Genomic DNA, 20,104 nt, shown 5'->3' with positions numbered 1-20,104 from the left:
ATTTATTTAGTGGTGTAGTGGTTAGAGTGTTGGACTAGGACCAGACAGTCAACAATAGAGAGTGCAGGACGTGAGATTGCTCCTAAAGCCAACACTGCTAAACCGCAACATAGAGGGGTTTGAAGTTTGTAAGGCAACAACAGTGTTAAACAGAATGTTGCTAATCTTTTTGAATAATGGAAAGAGAGAAGTTATAAATTAATGATGAGAGGCTAAACTGAAGGCACTGTATAAATAAAATTGCATCAATGTCATAATCTCATTTGAGAAAAATCACTTAAAAAGCATGTTGGCAACAAGCTTGATGTAATCGGTCCGAGAACCAACTTCATCCTTTCAGATACATAAATGATACAGCTAAGATACACAGCACTCCACTTTGAATGTATTGTAAATGAAGTACAAACTTTCATGCCTCTGTCATTCAGGATAAGGACTTAAGGTGAATTGTTATAGCTTTTTTGGTGGAGGCTTATTCTTTGGATGTAGATTCAATTCCAGACATCCCTAGGTAGGGCTCCAAGGAGTTGCTGCTGTCTGAAACAATGGCAAGGTGTTTGATAGTAGATGTTAGTGACTACTAGGGCTGGGTGATATATCAGTAAATCATCCAAAACTGGTTTGAAGTCCATATCATGATATTGGTCTCATAATTTTTGACCTGGCAATATACATATGTGTGTGCTATGCAAAAATCACAATGTGGGGAAAACCGTGGAGCCAGCCAATGCAGCCCTTGTTAATTCTGTCGGCTCAGCTCTCTCCAACCTCTTGCAGGGAGCAGCAAATCACAGGAGCAAGCTCCGGCAAAAATCACGATGCGGGAAAAACCAGGAAGCCAGCCAACACCTCTACATAGCTCCATCTTTATTTCAGACATCGTGATATATTGGTATATCGCTATGTTTAGCTGATGATATATTACAGTGTTGAAAACCAGTGACTACATGAAATAAAGATATACAAATTTATAAATTTTGAGGCTGTGGGGAGGAAACTTTCCCCAGGAAAAAAATGAAAATGTTGGGAAACATTGAAAATATGTGCTGTGCTTTCTTATCAGACTTAAAGGTAGTTTCCTGTTTTAACAAGACAAAAGGTATCATTCATTATATAAAATTATTGTAATATTAATTTATTGTATTTTAAATTATGTTTTATTACATGCGAACAACCTATCTATCTATATATGACCCACTCTTCTTCCTGGAGCTTATGCCTAGTAAGCAAACATAGGATTGAATCCTAAAAGGATAAATATCTTAGTTTTGCAGCAGGGTGTCTTCCCAAGAATCCTTTGATGGTAGAGGTGAAAAGTTGACCACAAGGGAGGGACCAAGTCAGGACAGCTTCCTAATATCTCCAAATTAGGTCACCAGAGAAGGCAAGCAGCAATTCATAAACAATGTAGGCCCTTTATATTCCTTTCTTGAAAAGGGCAGCACCTTTTAGGTGCAGAAATACGTATTGGATTTCACTTGACTTGTTGTAGACATCTACAATCTTCAAAGAAATTATCAGTCTCTAATCTCTTCATACCATACACTTTGAGTGGGTAAAACGTTGTCTTAGGCAGCCGCCTAAGTTCTGCTCAAGCGAGAAATACTAGAGAATGCTTCACTTGATATGGTTAATCTCCATGTTACTACATTGATAGAAGGGACTTTGGGTAATGTTGTGAAGAGGGCCATTTGTGTGGTGAACTTTTCAATAATCTATTGATCTCACCATAACCATTAACCATTGAAATTGCATTCCCACTAAAGGCTCTAGCTTAAATTCCAGGCATTTCCAGGAACATTTTAAGTTTGCTACCTTTTTGCTGGCCCTCTTTCTTTAATTGCAGCCTGGCACAGGTTATACAGGTGAAGTTTTTCTTAGAGTGGAGAAAAGCAATGGGAAAAGCTTCTTCTGCTAGTTTCCTAATTGTCAAGCTGCTGTCAAAGGCACAGGAGCAGTACCAGTTAAAAAAAGAAAGAAAATGGTAATTCTAGTAATTGATCCTCATATAGTACATAACTCACTACTACTTCTTCACTCTGTTATGCCTTATTACATATCTTTTGATGTCCTCTGTTCCTGCCTTCCTCTTTTTAGCAGCTTCAGGAAAGCCTTTTCCATCTAGAAAATTCAGCTGCATGCCTCTTGGCTCTGCATATGGTTTCCCTCTTCTTTTGCAGTCATGGTTGTCAGTACAATATTTGCTATGGAAGCACTTTTCCTTCTTCCATAGATAATTCCTGCCCATATAGTAGCTGTGCTGGATAAACATTTTTATAGCTTTATTTTTCTGTGTGTGTACTGTATTTTTGTAGAATAGTAAAAGTTAAAATAGTAAAATAGTAAAGTTTCTACTTTAAAAATCCTATTTCCTTGGATATGTTTATAGTAAACTGAGAGACAAAGCCAACCTCCACTCAAGCTGTGACTTTCCCTTTTTAGTATCTTTGTGGGTCATATGATGGTGTGAGGAGTAGTAGGGGTTAGGGTAAACATACACTTCATTTAGGAACTGTCACAACTTGCTCTGCAGCATAGCAGCACTTAGAATGGAGTTTTATCATTTTTGAAGGCAAAAAGTCATGTGTTAAACCTGCCATTTTTTAACAAACACACCATTTAAAGCCCAATGGTTGCATGTTCTTCAGAAGATAGTCTCAAAGCTTCTCTTTTTAAGAGAACATGTAATGACTGCCACTGAAGAATACATTTGTTCCACAAATTTTAGACTTCTGAACAAATTCTCCATCTAGCACCAGTTTGAGATTATGCTCATCTTGAGATGTTCTCCTGTCTCTTTTCTTTTTAAAATAAGGAGGGTCTCCTGGGTCTGTCTTATGGATAGGTTAAAAACCTAGATGAGTTTGTGCATCAAGGAAAAATAATCATTCTTCTAGTAATGTTGAGGTTGTGTCAGATATTACTTTCAGTTCTCCACAAAACTGCTGTTAAAGTGGGTAGTATTGGCTTCTTGTTCTTACTATGTTTGCAGAGCCAAGGATGCAGTATGGTTATGATGTTGTAGCTGATGTGGTGAGCTCTAGGTGTTGTGGACTGCAACTTCCATCAGTCCCAACACGGCTAGTGAGCATGGATGATGGAAATTGCACTTCACAACACGTGAAGGGAAGTAGGATATCCCTGGTCTATAATAGCTCAATATCATATGTAAAATGAAAAAAGAATGGAAGTATCCGTGTGCTATACTGACAGTTTAATGAGAGAAATAATAATAATAATTTTATTATTTATACCCTGCCAATCTGGCTGGGTTTCCCCAGCCATTCTGGTCGGCTTACAGCATATATAAAACATAGTAAAATATCAAACATTAAAAGCTTCCCAATACAGAACTGTGTCCAGATGTCTTCTAAAAGTTATGCAGTTCTTTATCTCCTTGACAGCAAATCTTATGTGTAGCTAGAGGGGGGAAATTGCATTATAGTGGTTCAGTTCATTAGGTGGCAAGTGCGAATTATTAACTACAGTTAGAAATAAGACGTTACTGAAAATGCATGGCAGTTATTGAAAATACTCAGCTGCTCTTTTCAACTCGCTTTGTGTGGGGGGAAAAGAATGGATGATATCAGATGTTATGCAAGAGGAAGAAATGGGAGTTCTTTCCCCTGTCGCCCCTCCAAATCTGCTCTGGAGGGTCCTCTAGCACTCTAGGTCAGATTTGGAGGGATGAGGGGGGTGTGGAGAGGAAGGGGAAGTTCCATTGCTCTAGAGGAAGTCACTTCCGCTCATGAATGGGCAGAATTGAACGCCCCCCAATGTGTGCCTTGATGCCGTCACTTTTCCATTCTCCTGTACATGGCAGCCAATGAGGTTGGTCAGGGAGAATTTGGATAAGATGACTTGTATCATTTGTTCATTTTGCTGCATGTTGTAAGAAACAAATCCAGGGAATTGAGCGCCATCACACCATCCATGGCTGTCATTTTTGTTGTCTCTTGGAGATTGAATGTGTTGGGTATTAAGATGCACAAGCGAAAGTCTTACATGCGTTGGGTTGTAGCTAAGGTGCCTTGTGTGAGCAGATAGGACTTCACCTTGTACAAGGCAATCCTCCTTGCACTCCTGCTTTGGCAATTCTTCACTCCTACTGGAAGCCCTATTCTGCAACTTTTCAGAGTTTCTGGTTGGTTGAATATTTATATATGGTAGATGTGTGTTTTGTCTACCTCTAACTAAGGACACTGCGGGACATTACTAATGTGAAATTGACTTGGTTTGTTTTGTATCCTATTATGTGTTGCATTATATATTACAAGAGATCAAATGAGTTAAGGTGAGCAGTTTTATTACAAACAAGGAAGAGTATTGTGGCATTTAAAGACTAACAAATTTATCATGGCATGAGTTCTTTATTATTGTGAAATGCATTCGTGAGGAGAGGTGAACTGTGCTGCTTTGGGATTTTTCCTTCAACAAAAGAATGCTAACAGATACTTGTAAAATTCAGAAGCTTCAGTTCTAGTGGTCTCTAGCAACCACAGAATTTGGTTTGGATCCTCATTTGGCATTTGGGAAACAGCCTGATTTTGTTCGAAGCAGTTTGGAGACTATCCAATTTGGCTTGCAGTCTGAAGTTGAATCAGAGTTGGATGAAATTTGCAGGCGTTGTAGCCCCTTCTGAGAGGACGAATCCTGTCAAATTTCAAGGGCAACCTTGCAATTTTAGGGTGATTAAAAAGGGATTCACCTAATTTCCCCTATTATAGGGCAGTTTCTATGGAAATAACATACATCAAAGAGGTTCTTCCTAGATAAGAAACCTGCCAAATTGCAGACAAAGCGGTCTAGTGGTTTTAAGGTTGCTTTTTTTAGGGTGGGGTGGGGGTAAAATATCCTCCTCCCTCCCTGTGGTTTATGAGCAACAGTTTTACTCTGAATATGGCACATAGATCTTAGAGGTGTCACTATGAAGGCAAACTGCCAAATTTCAGGAGGATGGTTGCATGGGGTAGGGATTAAGAACTAGAAAAACAGCTTCAGGCATGTGTTCTGCTCAGTTGGTACCAAAAGACGCAGAAACCAAGTGCAAACAGATTAGATAGAAGTGGATGTGTGAGCATGTAACAGACATAGAATGACTTGAATGCCCAGCATTTTCTAAGCAATCACCATGAGCAGAACTAACAGAGCACAGAACAAGCAAGAAGATACCTTTGCCAAAGCGAAGAGCCCTGGTAAAACCATTATCTCAAAGTAGAAGCTAGACATATCAGTCTTATAAGGGACCTCTCTTCACTTTCTCCTCACTTTCTGTTTTCTTGGCAAGCAGGCTGTGGGGAAAATGTTTCTGTTTCTTCAGATATGCTGTCTGCAGCTTTTTTTTTTTAGCACCTCTGAATCTCTGAAGTACTCAGAATCAATTTGGTGGTCCTCAGTTCAGAGTACTTTGAAAGATCTAGTTTTGGGCTCAGATAAGCCATGAATCTGTCTGAAGTGGCCTGCTTTGGTCTTGTAATTCATCTGAATCTGATGCATAACCCAGTGTTGGGTATTGAACACTTTATGTTTTGTTTTTAAGGTTGATCATGGAGATAGGATTCTCAGAGAGCTGCTCTACTAGATGAGAGCTTAAGACTACTAAATCATGGTGGCACTTAATCAAAATACTTTTTGTTAGTGGGCAGAGGGAGGTATGGGGAGCTGAGGAACCTGTGATGTCAAACACTGACACTGGGGAGCTTTTTATATTGGTCACGTCTGATGTTGAAAGTCCTTCCATGCAGGGTAGAACTGTGTAAACTTCCATGTTACATCACTGATGCATGTATTTCACTGGCCTAACGTGTAGTGGAATAGATATGTTCATCATGCTAAGTCAATATTTGGTTTTTAAAAGGCGTTTCCCATATGGGAATGCATCTCACATAGCTGCATAATATTTGAGTCTCCCTTCTCTAATAATAATTCATAATTCTCTCTTTTTACACGGTGAAAACTTGAGGACTGTTGCTAATTTGACTTTGAATAGCATTGAAAAGCTGTTAGTTGTGGGCTTTCCTGTTAGGGAAGCGTGTAAACTTAAGTTTCTGCAGGTTTATCATTCGTAGCAGCTCTTTAAGTTTTTACAGGTTTTAGGTAAAGGTAAAGGTAAAGGTACCCCTGCCCGTACGGGCCAGTCTTGACAGACTCTGGGGTTGTGCGCCCATCTCACTTAAGAGGCCAGGGGCCAGCGCTGTCCGGAGACACTTCCGGGTCACGTGGCCAGCGTGACATCGCTGCTCTGGCGAGCCAGAGCCGCACACGGAAACGCCGTTTACCTTCCCGCTGGTAAGCGGTCCCTATTTATCTACTTGCACCCGGAGGTGCTTTCGAACTGCTAGGTTGGCAGGCGCTGGGACCGAGCAGCGGGAGCGCACCCCGCCGCAGGGATTCGAACCGCCGACCTTTCGATCAGCAAGTCCTAGGCGCTGAGGCTTTAACCCACAGCGCCACCTGCGTCCCTTTACAGGTTTTACTCCACTGAAATTTAGTTCTTAACACCTAGTGCTTTTGCTGTGTCCTTGATGCACTTTTAGCTGATGCCGCAATAAATTAAATACAGAAATAGGTGGTACTGACCTTCTCCTCATACAGGTGCTTAACTTGCTTGTTACCTTGAGGAATTTTTCACTGGGCCAGAGATGTTTTATCAGCTGGGACTCCACTTATCAGATTGTTAAGTCACAGGGAGAATTCATATGTTCCACAAGCTAGTGAATACTTCACCCTTCCACCCTTTCCTATTTAGAGATCAGAAATTCTAGAAATATGAGAATAAAAAGGTAAAGGTACCCCTGCCCGTACGGGCCAGTCTTGACAGACTCTGGGGTTGTGCGCCCATCTCACTTAAGAGGCCAGGGGCCAGCGCTGTCCGGAGACACTTCCGGGTCACGTGGCCAGCGTGACATCGCTGCTCTGGCCAGAGCCAGAGCCAGAGCTGCACACGGAAACGCCGTTTACCTTCCCGCTGGTAAGCGGTCCCTATTTATCTACTTGCACCCGGAGGTGCTTTCGAACTGCTAGGTTGGCAGGCGCTGGGACCGAGCAGCGGGAGCGCACCCCGCCGCAGGGATTCGAACCGCCGACCTTTCGATCGGCAAGCCCTAGGCGCTGAGGCTTTAACCCACAGCGCCACCTGCGTCCCTTGAAATATGAGAATAGTAAGGGCCAAATCGGAGTAGAGCACTCACTTAAAATATTTCTCTTTTTGCAGAACTGACAGTGTATCAGCTGACCAAGAGAATTTAAAATACTCTTCATCCAGAGACCGGAGTAGTTCTTCTTCTTATGGATTACAATCCTCGAATTCAGCGGTGGTGTCTCGACATAGACATGATGATATCAGAGTCCCCACTGACATACAGAATGAAGAAAAAGGTACATAATTTGTCTTCATAGGTGAAAAGGAATACTGCCAGTGGAAATAAACTAGTTTGTGGTCTAGATGAGGGGTGGCTGACTTTTTCAACCCCATGGTTTCATTGAGGGTCGGCTGCTCCTCTGGAGCTGCTTGCTAGCAATGAGAATGCCGAGTGCAATCTTGCATGTGCGCACATTCACCATACACAGGTTACATATGCATCAAGCACATGTATTCACACAGCTGGGGAGTGGGGTTGACTTAAAGAAATGCAGCAGACTCTCACACACAGATACTCAGGCAGGCACATGGGGCAGGTTACAACAATTAAAACACAATATTTGCATTAAAACACAATATTACACAATGTTAGAAATGGTTTAAAACAACAGAAATAGGGTGGTACTAATACTACCTTCTTTTTTGTTGCCATCAGCTATATAAGGGGTCCCCAAACCCTGATGGTGGTGTGAGTAGCAGTTATGGGACTGGTTTTTTGGGATCAGTGTCACAGACTCGAGGGAATCCTGTATGTTATCATGAAGACTTGTTTCCCTATTGAACAGATATATGGGTACTCCTCTCCAAGTGTCCCCTGTGGAGAGCATGGCTGCCTCCCCCAACCACCTCTCTCTCATCATGATATGCAACCCCATGTTTATGCTAGACTTAGTCTCTTAAATGATGGCTTAAAAAACACCCATTGGCTCAAGCACCACAAAAGCTGAGAAACTGGAAAGTAAGGTCTCTAATGCCTTAACAGATGTGCCCCGTGATCAGTGATGATGTTGTGCAATGTTACAAACTATGCTTGCTTACATCTTACCCTTAGGCCAAAAAATTGCCTCATTCTTGCTTCAGTTCTCTCTTTGCTCTTACCCTGATACAGCATGAGAATTGCACTGTGCATGCTTAACTTATGTGATAAGCGGACTGGGCCTCTTTACAGCTAATTAAGAAATAATCACCAAACTAAAAATATACGCTTTGGTGTGAATATCCACAAAAAAGCATTCCCAGATCTTTAATGTCTCTTAACTCTTAGATCTTAAGGTAAATCAACTATTGCACTACACTGCCTCTCCCTTTTGGACAGGAGCACTGTGATGCTGGCAGTGTGGTCTAATGGTTTGACATGTGAGTCACAGGATACATTGCCACAATTACTACTGTATTTTTCCGTGTATAAGAGTAGGCCCCCCCTTAAAAATATTGTCAAATATTATGGGGCGTCTTATACATGGGGGCGTCTTATAGACAGAAAAATATGGTATCTCTCCACGTGACCTACATCACTGGGTTCCTGTTAGTATGATTCTTTCCAATATTTAATCTGTCTTCCTAGTGAACATTCTGAGGGTGTTCACTGTGTGGGAAGAGGTTCAGTGTCAGGCAGTGTGTATGTGTTTCAGTCTAGGGTGATTATGAGGGGGTAAGGGGTGTGGGTGTTGTGTGGAGCAGTGTGTGGGGGTGGCTTTTAAGTGTACGGTTTCAGTGTTTAGAGTTTCAGTCCAGGGTGGGTGTGGAGGTCTCAGGATGGGGAAGGGATTGCGTGAGCATTTTCATTTATTGAGTTATTTTTCTGGTTAAACAGATGGCATGCCACAGTTGCTGTCTCTCTACATGACCTAGTTAAATGGTGGTTGTGAGATGAAATAATAAAAGAAACTCACCATTGTCAGACCTCCTGTGGAGACAGTTGAGTGTGGGATGGGATATTTGTGAAGGAGGTTTCAGTGTAAGACAGCATATATGTGGTGTTCACCATGGGGCAGGGCGCATATTAATTGCCATATGAGGAAAACAGTGGGGTGGGTGCATGCATGGCTATGGGGTGCATCGTCCCCCATGACAGTTTCTAAGGTTGTCAGAATTATTTATTTTATTCCTTTAGGGCATTTATATCCCACCTTTTTTCCAAGGACATCAAGGTGGCACACATAGTTATTCCCATCCTCATTTAATCTCCATAGCAACCCTGTGAGGTAGGTCAGTCTGAGAGGGAGCTTAATCTGAGAGGCCTAAGGTCACCCAGTGAGCTTCATGACTGATTGGGGATTTCAACCCTGGCCTCCCAGGTCCTACTGCAGTACTCTAACCACTATACCACACTGGCTCTCAAAGCCACATACTCCCTAAAGTTTGGTGTCCCCCTGTGTCGCTATTGCATCACACCACACAGTCACACAAGGTATGGTAGTGTTACAATGGGAGACCATGTATATTAATGGGGTGTGGTCTTCCATGAGTTTCTTGGGTTCCAAATGTGCCCATGGCCCCAAAAGCTTGACAAGCCCTTATTTAACCAATGTTAAATAATATGATATTTCATAACTTAAATGAATAGGTAACAAACAGTGATTCATAAACTTAAATAAATAACCATCCCCGCTAAATGTGTCATTCAGCTGAGAAGGACAGGTAGCTCTTAACCTTGGAAGATTTTCAGAAACCCACAGTGCATGGCTGTCAAGAGAAACTAACATGGCTCTGGCACCTTTTCTTCTAGGTGGCTACAGTGTCAATGGAGGATCTGGGGAAAATACTTATGGTCGGAAGTCGTTGGGGCAAGAGCTGAGAGTTAACAATGTGACCAATTCTGATTTTACCAGTGTTCAGCATGGGAATCGTGCTTTAGTCACAAAAGACATGAGGAAAACACAGGGTAAGTGTTGTGTTGTCCTGGAGAAAAGGGGAAATTCTGTTTATCTGGCAAAAAAATTCTTGTTGCTACAGTAGCACTAGGGTCACTGCCCAAAATAAAGTAGAGCCCTATTACATTTTTGCAAACTCAAAATCTCTAACATTTTGCCATGATTACACTTTAGTTTGTATAAATTGGGTATACTTTGTCTCTGAAATTACTGCAAGAAGAGGCTTTTTCAATGGTAAGAATGATCCTTGGTCAATTGTTGCAGGTTTGGATTTGCTTCAGGGCTAGAAATCTTGTACTAAAGTTACTGCAAGTTGTGAGGTAAAGATGAAGTAAGCCTATTGCGTATATGTTGCTCCTTGGCAATTATTTATTTTATACTTTATACTTGGATAGAAGCATGCCCATGTGTAATATCTCAATTTTAGAGCGATCATTGTCTTACTCTGATGAGTCTCGACTGTCAAATCTTCTTCGGAGGATTACTCGGGAAGATGACAGAGACCGAAGACTGGCTACTGTAAAGCAAATGAAAGAATTCATTCAGCAACCAGAGAACAAACTGGTTAAGTATCTTCTGTTAGCAACATATTAATACTTTGTTTCTCATATGATCTCTCTTGGGGCAGGTTTCTGGGTTGTAGGGGCAAAGAATGAAGGTTTGTCAGCACTGTCATTGGTTGCAGGATAACTTTGGCTCCGAATACTCTCAACCCTGCACATAAGCTTGCCTCACTGACTATATCAAATCTGAAGGAGGGAACCAGCTGACTGTCCCTATAACTTTGATTTTTGGAGGGCAGTTAACTGGCCTTTCACCTTCCTTCCCTCCTTTGATCATGGGAACCTTCCCTGTTCATCCATGTCCCACAGATAGGAAGGAGTAGCAGCTTGCTTGCTTGCCAGAGGGAAGAAAGAATTTCTGGCCAGGTGACTTCATCCTGGTGTGACTGACTTTCCATGGCAGTTGGAAGGAAGGAAGGAAAGATCAGCTGTGCTACAGATAAATGAAGGAAAGGGACTGGTCTTGAGGGTGCCTTTTCCTAGTAGTAAGAAGTTACACTGAGAATAATATACATCAGCTGGCAGGCAGTGGGAGGTGGGGGCTGTCTTTCCTTGGAATGGGGAGGGTGTGGGGACAGAGCAGTTTTCAAATACTCTCCAGTTTTTCAGTCAGCCAGTTTTTTCCAGAGGGAAATTAGTTTCCCTGTGTTCACATAGTCACTCTTCATAAATAATTAGTTCTTATCTGAGCCTCCTCAGGCTACTCTACAAATCTAATCAAATATTAGTTTAAAAGATCTCAAAATTGTTTGGCTTGAAGTTGTTGATGTATTTCAATGATGTGTTAATACTTTAGCCTGGAGGGCTGGCTTCTGCTGAAACCAAGATGCCCAAGGACTAGCTTGTTGGGTCAGAGGCAGAATGGCTCTGGTGATAATCTCTTTATTCATTGCCTTATGCCAAGATGGTCTCAAATAAGAAATAAAGTACATACCAGTATAAAAAGAAATTAACTTTTATTTCTTAGTGACCATGTGCAAGCCTTGACAGTTAAAAACCACCCCATACATCTGGTGCAGGCAGTGCTGTATGAGCTGCTGCTTCTGATCTGTTAGGTACCCCAAGTGGAATGAGAATCCTCTGTGACTTGGATAGGGAAGAGAGCCTAAAAGTGGCATGGACAAGGCAAGAAAATACTGGGCATTCTTCCTGGGTAACATCTATTTCAGAAGGGATGGGGTGGCGCAGTAACTTGGATTGTGGGCCATCAATTGACTGCTGTTGATTTGATTAACAAAGTTTCATCACAATTCGTAGTATAATTGTATTTGGCAGCTATATTTGATCAAAACATATTTTACCTATATACCACGAATCTTGTGGTTAATGCAATTTGCTTGGACTATTTTCCAGTAGCTTGGTTTTATATTTGTATATCTAAAGAGGTGTTGTGCATAACTTCGGATAGACTTGCAGCGAAACTTAAGAAAAATGGGACATGGTTGCATCCAGTTGCTAATATTAACAGAAGGTGTTAAAAGCGACCTATAAGTGAAACAATGACTGCTTGTGCTGCACATTTTTCATCAAAGTCTTCATGGATATTATGAAGGATGTTTTTAGTGTGTCTAATGTGTGCTTCATAGATTAAGAACTATTGCACTCAGCTTCCAGTAAAGCAGGCACATCAGTGCTATGAACAACCAGGAATGATATACAGTAGCACTATTTGGGGGGACAAAAAAATAGGATGGCAAGCAGTGGTGTTTATCTTTCAAATGACAGAACAATCTGAATTTAAATTACAATAGCAATTATTTTAAAAGGTGTATATGTTGGCTATTGCAGGTGCTTGTTAAACAACTGGATAATATCTTGACTGCCATACATGATGTACTTAATGAAAGGTAAGTTGGGCTGATGCATTCCTGAAGTTAGTGTATTTGTGGCCAGCAAGCCAGGTAACACCTTCAAACTGGAAGCTGCTGCAGGAGGGACAAAGCACAGTTCATAAAAAAGGGAAACAAGCAGCATCCTTTCTTCTGACCAGCCTAGCCCAAATGTCTCATGATTACTTTTGGAAATCAATAACTGAATTCTTAGTTTGACATCAGTGGGAGCATACCATGTTTTGAACCTGTTGCTAGGCCAAGGAAGACATCATCAATTCGTTCAGGATTGATGCAAACTTAGCACTCCTGAAGCAATTAAGAGGAATTTGGATTTGGTATTGCCCCAGTATTAAGGCAGATGTATGGCACCTCTGATTTGCTTTGGAGATTGGCTTGAATTCTAGGAAGTGTACTTCATTGCATGTTTCCTCTACGGTCAAACCTCAGTGACTGCTTTGAGGAGTATGCTATCCATTCTTGTCCCCCAGTTATTGTGGGTTGGGTTCAGAGTGATCTAAGAAGTGTGAGTCACAGGTATATATTTGCATATATATGCAAAATGAAACAGGGACAGAGCTGAGTCTGATGGAGACCAGTGAAATCCTATGGAGCATACAGAATTTCAGTAACTGCTGCTACTAGACATAGTAGTTCCTGGGCTGATTTAGAATGGCAACTGTGACAAGAAATTCTGAGCTGCTGAGATAGGGGAGAGACAGAAGATAAAGGGAAGAGTCCTTCCTTCCTCCTTGTGTCTCACATTGAACCACAGAGAACCATAGAGTCCATAGAAAACAACTTTCCATGCTCATGCTCCTTATCTGATTCCCACTTGTATGTTGGTACCCCACAACCCCAGGCAATATGCTACCAATATGCTTTCAGGTATTCATGAATAAGTAGATTTGTGTGAACAGAAATACTTGGGTGTATGTGAATGTTCGTCTGTATGAATGACGTTTTGATTTCCGTGTGAGAGAGTCTTTGTGCTTGTAGATGGAGGGGAAAGCACAGGACAGAAGGGAAGAGGAGACATTTCACCCCTTTTGTAAATGCCTTCAACATGCTTAATCTTCAGGTTACCACCTGTGAGTTGGGTGGAAAGAGAAGGGAAGTGGAAGGAATTGACAGCAAACCATGTGTTTCCACATTAATGGAAAGTGCTAACCAGATCATAGCCATTTATTCAAGTCTTTATTGTCATCATTTGCTAAATGTCTACTTTTCATGACTGAAAATCCTTACCACTACTTTTTCCTTTTTCATAAATGCAGTAGCAAATTGCTTCAAGAACTCAGACAGGAGGGAGCTTGCTGTCTTGGACTTCTTTGTGCTTCTCTGAGCTATGAAGCGGAGAAGATCTTTAAATGGATTTTTAGTAAATTTAGCTCATCCACTAAAGATGAAGTTAAACTTCTTTATTTGTGTGCAACTTACAAAGCACTGGAGACTGTGGGAGAGAAGAAAGCATTTTCATCTGTAATGCAAGTAAGGATAAAAGTTAAATTGGAGTATTTTGGCTTTTCAGATACTGAATCATTTTCTGAAATGAAGAAGCTGAAATTTAAGCAGGCTAGCATATTAGCACATTAAAACTTCATTTTAGATATTGGGCATAATAAACGGTTTCAGAACTTTGTGTACCTGAAATCCATAAGTGTTGAGATGTAGATTTGATGCATATTTTAATGTGCATTTTATAATATATATTTTTAAAACTGTTGATTTTATTTTTTATATATATTTAATGTAAATTGCTTCCAGGTTTTGATGATAAAGCAGCTTATGAATCTTGTTAAATAAATAAATGTGCTGTAGTAGTCTGCTATAACAGATTGGTCTCCTAGCTCAGTATCATACCTTTTCACTGCTAGACGCTGCCTGCCACAGAATTTTAAACCAGTTGTGGAATGCTCCAAACCTATTGAGACTACTTTCTGATATCAGAGCATCTCCTTAAAGGCGTGTGATGTCCACATTTCTCTTTAACCATGAATTAAAATTACTAGAGTTGATTAGTGTCTGGAAATGATGGTAGAAAAACTGACATGATGGGCAGGAGTTATTCAGTGGCGGAGACTGAAATTTAGAATTGGGGTAAGATGAAGGGAAGGGACGCGGGTGGTGCTGTGGGTAAAACCTCAGCGCCTAGGACTTGCCGATCGCATGGTCAGCAGTTCGAATCCCCGCGGCGGGGTGAGCTCCCGTCGTTTGGTCCCAGCTCCTGCCCACCTAGCAGTTTGAAAGCACCCTTAAGTGCAAGTAGATAAATAGGTACTGCTTTATTGCGGGAAGGTAAACAGCGTTTCCGTGTGCTGCTCTGGTGCCGGTTCGCCAGAGTAGCTTCGTCACGCTGGCCACGTGACCCGGAAGTGTCTGCGGACAGCGCTGGCTCCCGGCCTCTAGAGTGAGATGAGCGCACAACCCTAGAGTCTGTCAAGACTGGCCCGTACGGGCAGGGGTACCTTTACCTTTACCTTTAAGATGAAGGGGCAAGTGGGTTATATAAAATGAGTGGAAAAATCTATTAGTAGGAGCAACGCTTGGTTTTCTCTCAGTGGGCCTGAGGTTCATTAGAACCAGTATCCCTCTTGCCAGTCCACCCAGACCCCTCTCTCCACCCCTGTAAAGCATGTGTCCAACATAGATTGAGAACCAAAGCAGTGCTACTCAGAAGCAGTTCTACTACTTCATCAGCAGGCATTTCTACATGCTGTTGACAAGATAGATTATTTATTTAAATAGTAGTTACTAATGCACTTCTGTAAACAGCGTGGTTGTTTTTTTAAATATATAGCCTGAATAGTTTTTGTTCAATATGGGTTTTTTTGGGTGCACACTTTTTTTTTCCTTAAAGCTCGTCATGACTAGCCTGCAGTCTATCCTTGAGAACGTGGATACACCAGAATTGCTGTGTAAATGTGTCAAGTGCATCCTCCTTGTGTCCCGATGTTACCCTCATATTTTCAGCACTAACTTTAGGGTGAGCACCTTTGCTTCTCTTTCTTGGTTTTAGATCGGTATTGACACATGTGCTACAGGTGGATTAATTTTTCTGTATTGCTTTCCAAGGACACTGTTGACATATTAGTTGGGTGGCATATTGATCACACTCAGAAACCTTCTCTGACACAGCAAGTGTCTGGTAAGTCTTAAAAAATAAAATTTCATGTGATGACCTTAATAGATGTTCTTGGCTTCCTTCTGGAAGGTGAAGTGTTACTACTAGTGTATACTTCACTTTGCTTATAGTGGAATGAGGAAATAGTATTAGTCACAGGGATTCAGTTAAAACATGAATCTCTGGGCTTGTGGGAATTTTGAGAAAGTGCTGTTGGTATCACTGTCTTTGATTGCTTCTCTCCGTGCCCTTCTCTACGCCCCGGTCAGTCTCCTTTCCTTCCTCCCCACCCCACCCACCCACTCTTTGCTTTTATAAGAGGTATGGGTAAATATCAGAGTAGAATTAAAATGGACCCTTTCCTTTGTGTCCCCACAAAATCACCATCAAATTAAAGCTTAACTGTGACAGACCTTACTGTAAAAATCATAAATCCGGTTCTTGCCTGCACAACAAACATAGATCTGAGGCGCAGATCCTCATGGATCTTCATGGTTTTTACTTAGGATGATAACAAAGCCACAAGGTGACCTATGATTTAATGCAGGTTTTGAAGGGATTTCTTGTATCCTCATTATTATTATTTTTTTACATGTTTTTGTTCCATGACAGTGGTGGAAAGCACTAGTACTGTGTTTTTTTATAGTTTAGTTAATGGAAGATGGAAGTGATCTATGGTGGGGAACCCGTGAAAAAATTGTGTAACTTCAAGAGAATCTGCTTTACTGGAGCCACTCCCCCCCCCCCAATTTTCTTTCCCATTTCCCAGATTCTTCAGTTTTTGATTCTGCCCTCTCTTTCACTCTGCTTTCTGTACAACTGCTCAGGGCATGATCAGAGCCTTGAAAAGCTCATAAAACTGAAAGAGGAAGTAGGGGAGAATAGCACTCCTCTCTTCATTTTTAGTTGCTATTGAAGGCATCACTCCTTCAACTTCCTCCTTCAGCTCTGTATGCTTTTCAAAGCAGGAAAGGTATTAACTACTCTCCCCACTTCTTGATGAAGTGTGCAACGGGTGTGTGGTGAGCATGGTTTTGTGTGCGCTAGGAGAGCTCCTCAGGGGCACCACATTGGCAGCCCCAGTGTTAAAAGGAATGTCTGGCTTTCCTGAAGTTGAACATTTTTATCAGAATCAACTTGTTGAAAAATAAAATAATAAAATAAAATAATGAAATAAATTAAATTAGTGGCATCATACCATGGGAAGATGATCTGGTTTTCCCAGAGGTCTAAAGCTGGCTTTCTATCAAAATTGTATAAACCAATTTGGTTTAATTTATACCTATGCAAGGACCAATAACTGAACTTGGGGCAAGGGCAGAGTTAATAAGGTGTTCTTTTGCACATTCCCATTTCTTGCAAATATGTTAACAATGAACAAGCCTGGATCATTGCCAAATTCACATACAAGAGGGAGATACAGGTAGCCTCAGAGGAATTCAAAGTTTGCAGAAGTAATGGAATGAAGTATCCCGGAAAATGGCATAGGTGGCTGGAACCGTGAACAGGAGCATTTCATACTGCAAGTGTTTTCCCCCTTCAACAATTGCATATGAGAAAGCTTCCTGCCCTCTCTCGCACCCACATTTCACATATAGGGCATATTCATGTTGCAACTATTTTGCTTTTTTGTTGTTCATTTCATTGAGGATGTAGTTTTGTGGAGACCTCTCTGAAGTAGTGGCCAGTGTTTTCCTATTTTTTAGTAATATACACCCCCACCCCGTAAGACCATAAAGTTGCTATGTGTCAGTAATTGTGCAGCTCCCTCAGTAGGCTCTTTCTTTTTTAATGGAATGCTGGGTTCTGCTAAAGCCTTCCTTCATTAATCCAATAGCCCTGAATTTCTTTGGTGTTGTAGGTTGTGTCCCTTATTGCAGATGCCCCGTGTCCCGAGCATACCCAGCCCCAATGAAGACAAGTGTTTGAAAGTTTAGTTTTGTATTGGCAAAGCACTTAATTACACCAGCTTCTAAGGTGCAGCAGCTTCAGCTACTTCTGTGAAGGGGACAGAGGAGATTCTAACAGCCCAGCTCTCTCTGGGACTGTCACTTCCAACTATGCACCTTCCTGCAACTCTTTCCTCTCCTCTTGTCTCTGACTGCCCGTACTTTCTCTCTTCTTCCTTCCCCTGGCTCCCCCCCCCAAAAAAAAATTGCTGGCTCTCTTCCCCTGGATCCTCTTCCTGCCTACACCCAGCCTCATCTGCCCACCCCTCAGACTCCTGCCTGTCCCTGACAAACTGCTACAGAATGTCCTTTCTTTCAGAATATAATTACCTGGCAACCTCATTCAATTCTGTAAAGTTGTTTTTAACTAATTATGAAATGAAAGATACTTTATTTAATTTCCCAATATTGAGTCACATCCACACCATGGCTTTAAAGCATTTGGCTTCGCCCAAGGAATCCCGGGAACCTTAAGTTTATCCATCAAAGAGCTACAATTACTAGCATGTTCAACAAACTATAGTTCACAGGATTCTTTCGGGAAAAGCAATATGCTTTATAAGTTTATGGTGTGGGTGTGGCTTTCATTAGGTAGAATTTGGCCACAAATGTTCTCTGTTGACTATGCCTGGCTTATGCATTCTTCTAAATGAGTCATCATGCTCTGTTTTGATTTTCCTGATAAATGTAACTGATGTTATAAAATTACCACTGTGTAGGATTTATTAGAGCTGGTTGTTTGTTGTGTGTACACTTCACTTTTAGGTGACTTTGTTTCTGAGTAAATCAAGCGTATTTTTGATCATAACTTTGTTTTTATTGGTTTGGCACTTTGTACAGGGTGGTTACAGAGCCTCGAACCATTTTGGGTAGCTGACCTTGCATTTTCTACCACACTTCTTGGTCAGTTTCTAGAGGATATGGAAGCATATGCTGAGGTAATAAAATGCTGGTCTTGATAAGTGTTTAAAAAGGAGCAGGATATTGGGTATTGTGTCTTCCCTTGCATATAAACAATAGGCAGAATAGATCAGCACACTTTAAAAGCATTTTAAAGGTTGGGGAAAACCTGTTTGAACATATGAATCTTCAGTTTTCACTCAAAGCTCATTTTTGGTGTCTCCTATATTGCAAGAGATGGTGTTCTAGAGGGTTGGTGCTACCATAGTGAAGGCCTACTTCCAAAAAAATCATCAGACAGCCGACCAAAGATAGTAGAAGCAAGGCCATTTTTGAAGGTCTTAAGATTTAACAGCTAAGCATCATAGCTGCCAAATTCTGCCCTAACTCTACCTTCTGGAACATGCCCATGTTATCATAGAGATACAGTATCTTGCACTGGGGGTTAGAATACACGAAGCTTGCAGTTGTGAATTTGCATTGGGTATATGCTAACTACATTTCTTCATGTAGGACCTTGGCCATGTGGCTTCTGGAGAATCGGTAGATGAAGATATTCCTCCTCCTAGTGTTTCACTGCCCAAACTGGCAGCACTACTTCGAGTTTTCAGTACCGTGGTGAGGAGTATTGGAGAACGATTCAGTCCCATTAGAGGGCCACCAATTACTGAAGCATACGTAACTGATGTAAGGATTCCTGTCTTTCATGTTGCATACCTAAAAACCCTTTGTGGCAGTGAGGCCCAAATTAAACAAGAATCTGATAAGCTTGTTGCCTCTTCTCCTTAATTGTTGTCACCCATCTGTTGACATACTGGGTGCTCCCTCTCCAACCTTTCTGTTGGGAACATGCCTGCACCACCAATGTGTAATTCCAGAGCATCAGATGTCACTGGATTAAAGCTCACTGTTCCATACTTAGTTTCAATCAGCAGAAAAGGACCTACGCAGAATACCTCTTTGGGACATATTCCAGCCAAAATTAACCATCTTCAACCCCTGTTTATTTCAGTGGGATGAGGCTGTCCTTAGATCTTTTCTGTTTAAGCCTCTGGAAGATGCAGTTGTGCTTAACTTTTGCATTGTGCCCTGTGTGCTGTCTGTACTTAGGCCACCAGACTTTAAAATCATTTTCCATTTTGATGTGCAGTAGTGGTTATTAGTATTTTCTAGTGAAAGCGTGTGGCTGGAATGACTCCAGATGGTTGTGCAGTTTTACCCTCAGAGGAACTTGACAGCACTCATCTTTCAGTTAATTGTATCTCTTTTCCCTCTGTTTTCAGGTTTTGTACAGAGTAATGAGGTGTGTGACAGCAGCAAACCAAGTCTTCTTTTCTGAGGCTGTATTGACAGCTGCCAATGAGTGTGTCGGTGTCCTGCTTGGTAGTCTGGATCCCAGTATGACTATACACTGTGACATGGTCATCACTTATGGATTGGATCAGCTGGAAAATTGTCAGACATGTGGTACTGATTATATCATCTCGGTGTTGAACTTACTGATGCTGGTACATACAGTTCTCATAATATCTCACTTTAATCATAGGTTTTTGTTCATTCATTTGACAATTTAAGATTATGAGTGAGTGGCCAGGGAGACCATTCTCTAGCTTGATCTTGATTTCTATGATAATTTTATGGCCTTGAGCAAATCACTGCTTTCCCAGTCCCACCTCTCCATCTTTAAATGAGGAGAAAGGTGATTTACCTGATAGAGTTGTTTGG

At 41.4% G+C, this 20,104-nt stretch overlaps 1 protein-coding gene and 1 long non-coding RNA gene across 2 annotated transcripts in view; one reads left to right on the top strand and one right to left on the bottom strand.

The window, feature by feature from the left end:
* The window catches only part of SMG1 (SMG1 nonsense mediated mRNA decay associated PI3K related kinase), a 71,403-nt gene that overhangs the window by 2,535 nt on the left and 48,764 nt on the right, over positions 1-20,104 (top strand). Inside the window, exons 2-11 of the mRNA XM_079952290.1 lie at positions 7,214-7,377; positions 9,870-10,025; positions 10,442-10,578; positions 12,366-12,424; positions 13,684-13,897; positions 15,267-15,392; positions 15,482-15,554; positions 18,320-18,417; positions 18,893-19,066; positions 19,663-19,887. Coding sequence (XP_079808416.1) covers positions 7,214-7,377; positions 9,870-10,025; positions 10,442-10,578; positions 12,366-12,424; positions 13,684-13,897; positions 15,267-15,392; positions 15,482-15,554; positions 18,320-18,417; positions 18,893-19,066; positions 19,663-19,887 — 1,426 coding nt within the window. The remainder of the gene's footprint in view (positions 1-7,213; positions 7,378-9,869; positions 10,026-10,441; positions 10,579-12,365; positions 12,425-13,683; positions 13,898-15,266; positions 15,393-15,481; positions 15,555-18,319; positions 18,418-18,892; positions 19,067-19,662; positions 19,888-20,104) is intronic.
* LOC307202476 overlaps positions 1-20,104 on the bottom strand; it is a 95,535-nt gene that overhangs the window by 30,837 nt on the left and 44,594 nt on the right. The gene's annotated exons all lie outside the window — the stretch shown is intronic.

Source organism: Podarcis cretensis (genome assembly GCF_951804945.1).
Source record: "Podarcis cretensis genome assembly, chromosome: 14".
NCBI lineage: Eukaryota > Metazoa > Chordata > Lepidosauria > Squamata > Lacertidae > Podarcis > Podarcis cretensis.
Note: the sequence above shows the minus strand (reverse complement) of the source record. Positions and strands in the feature narration are given on the sequence as shown.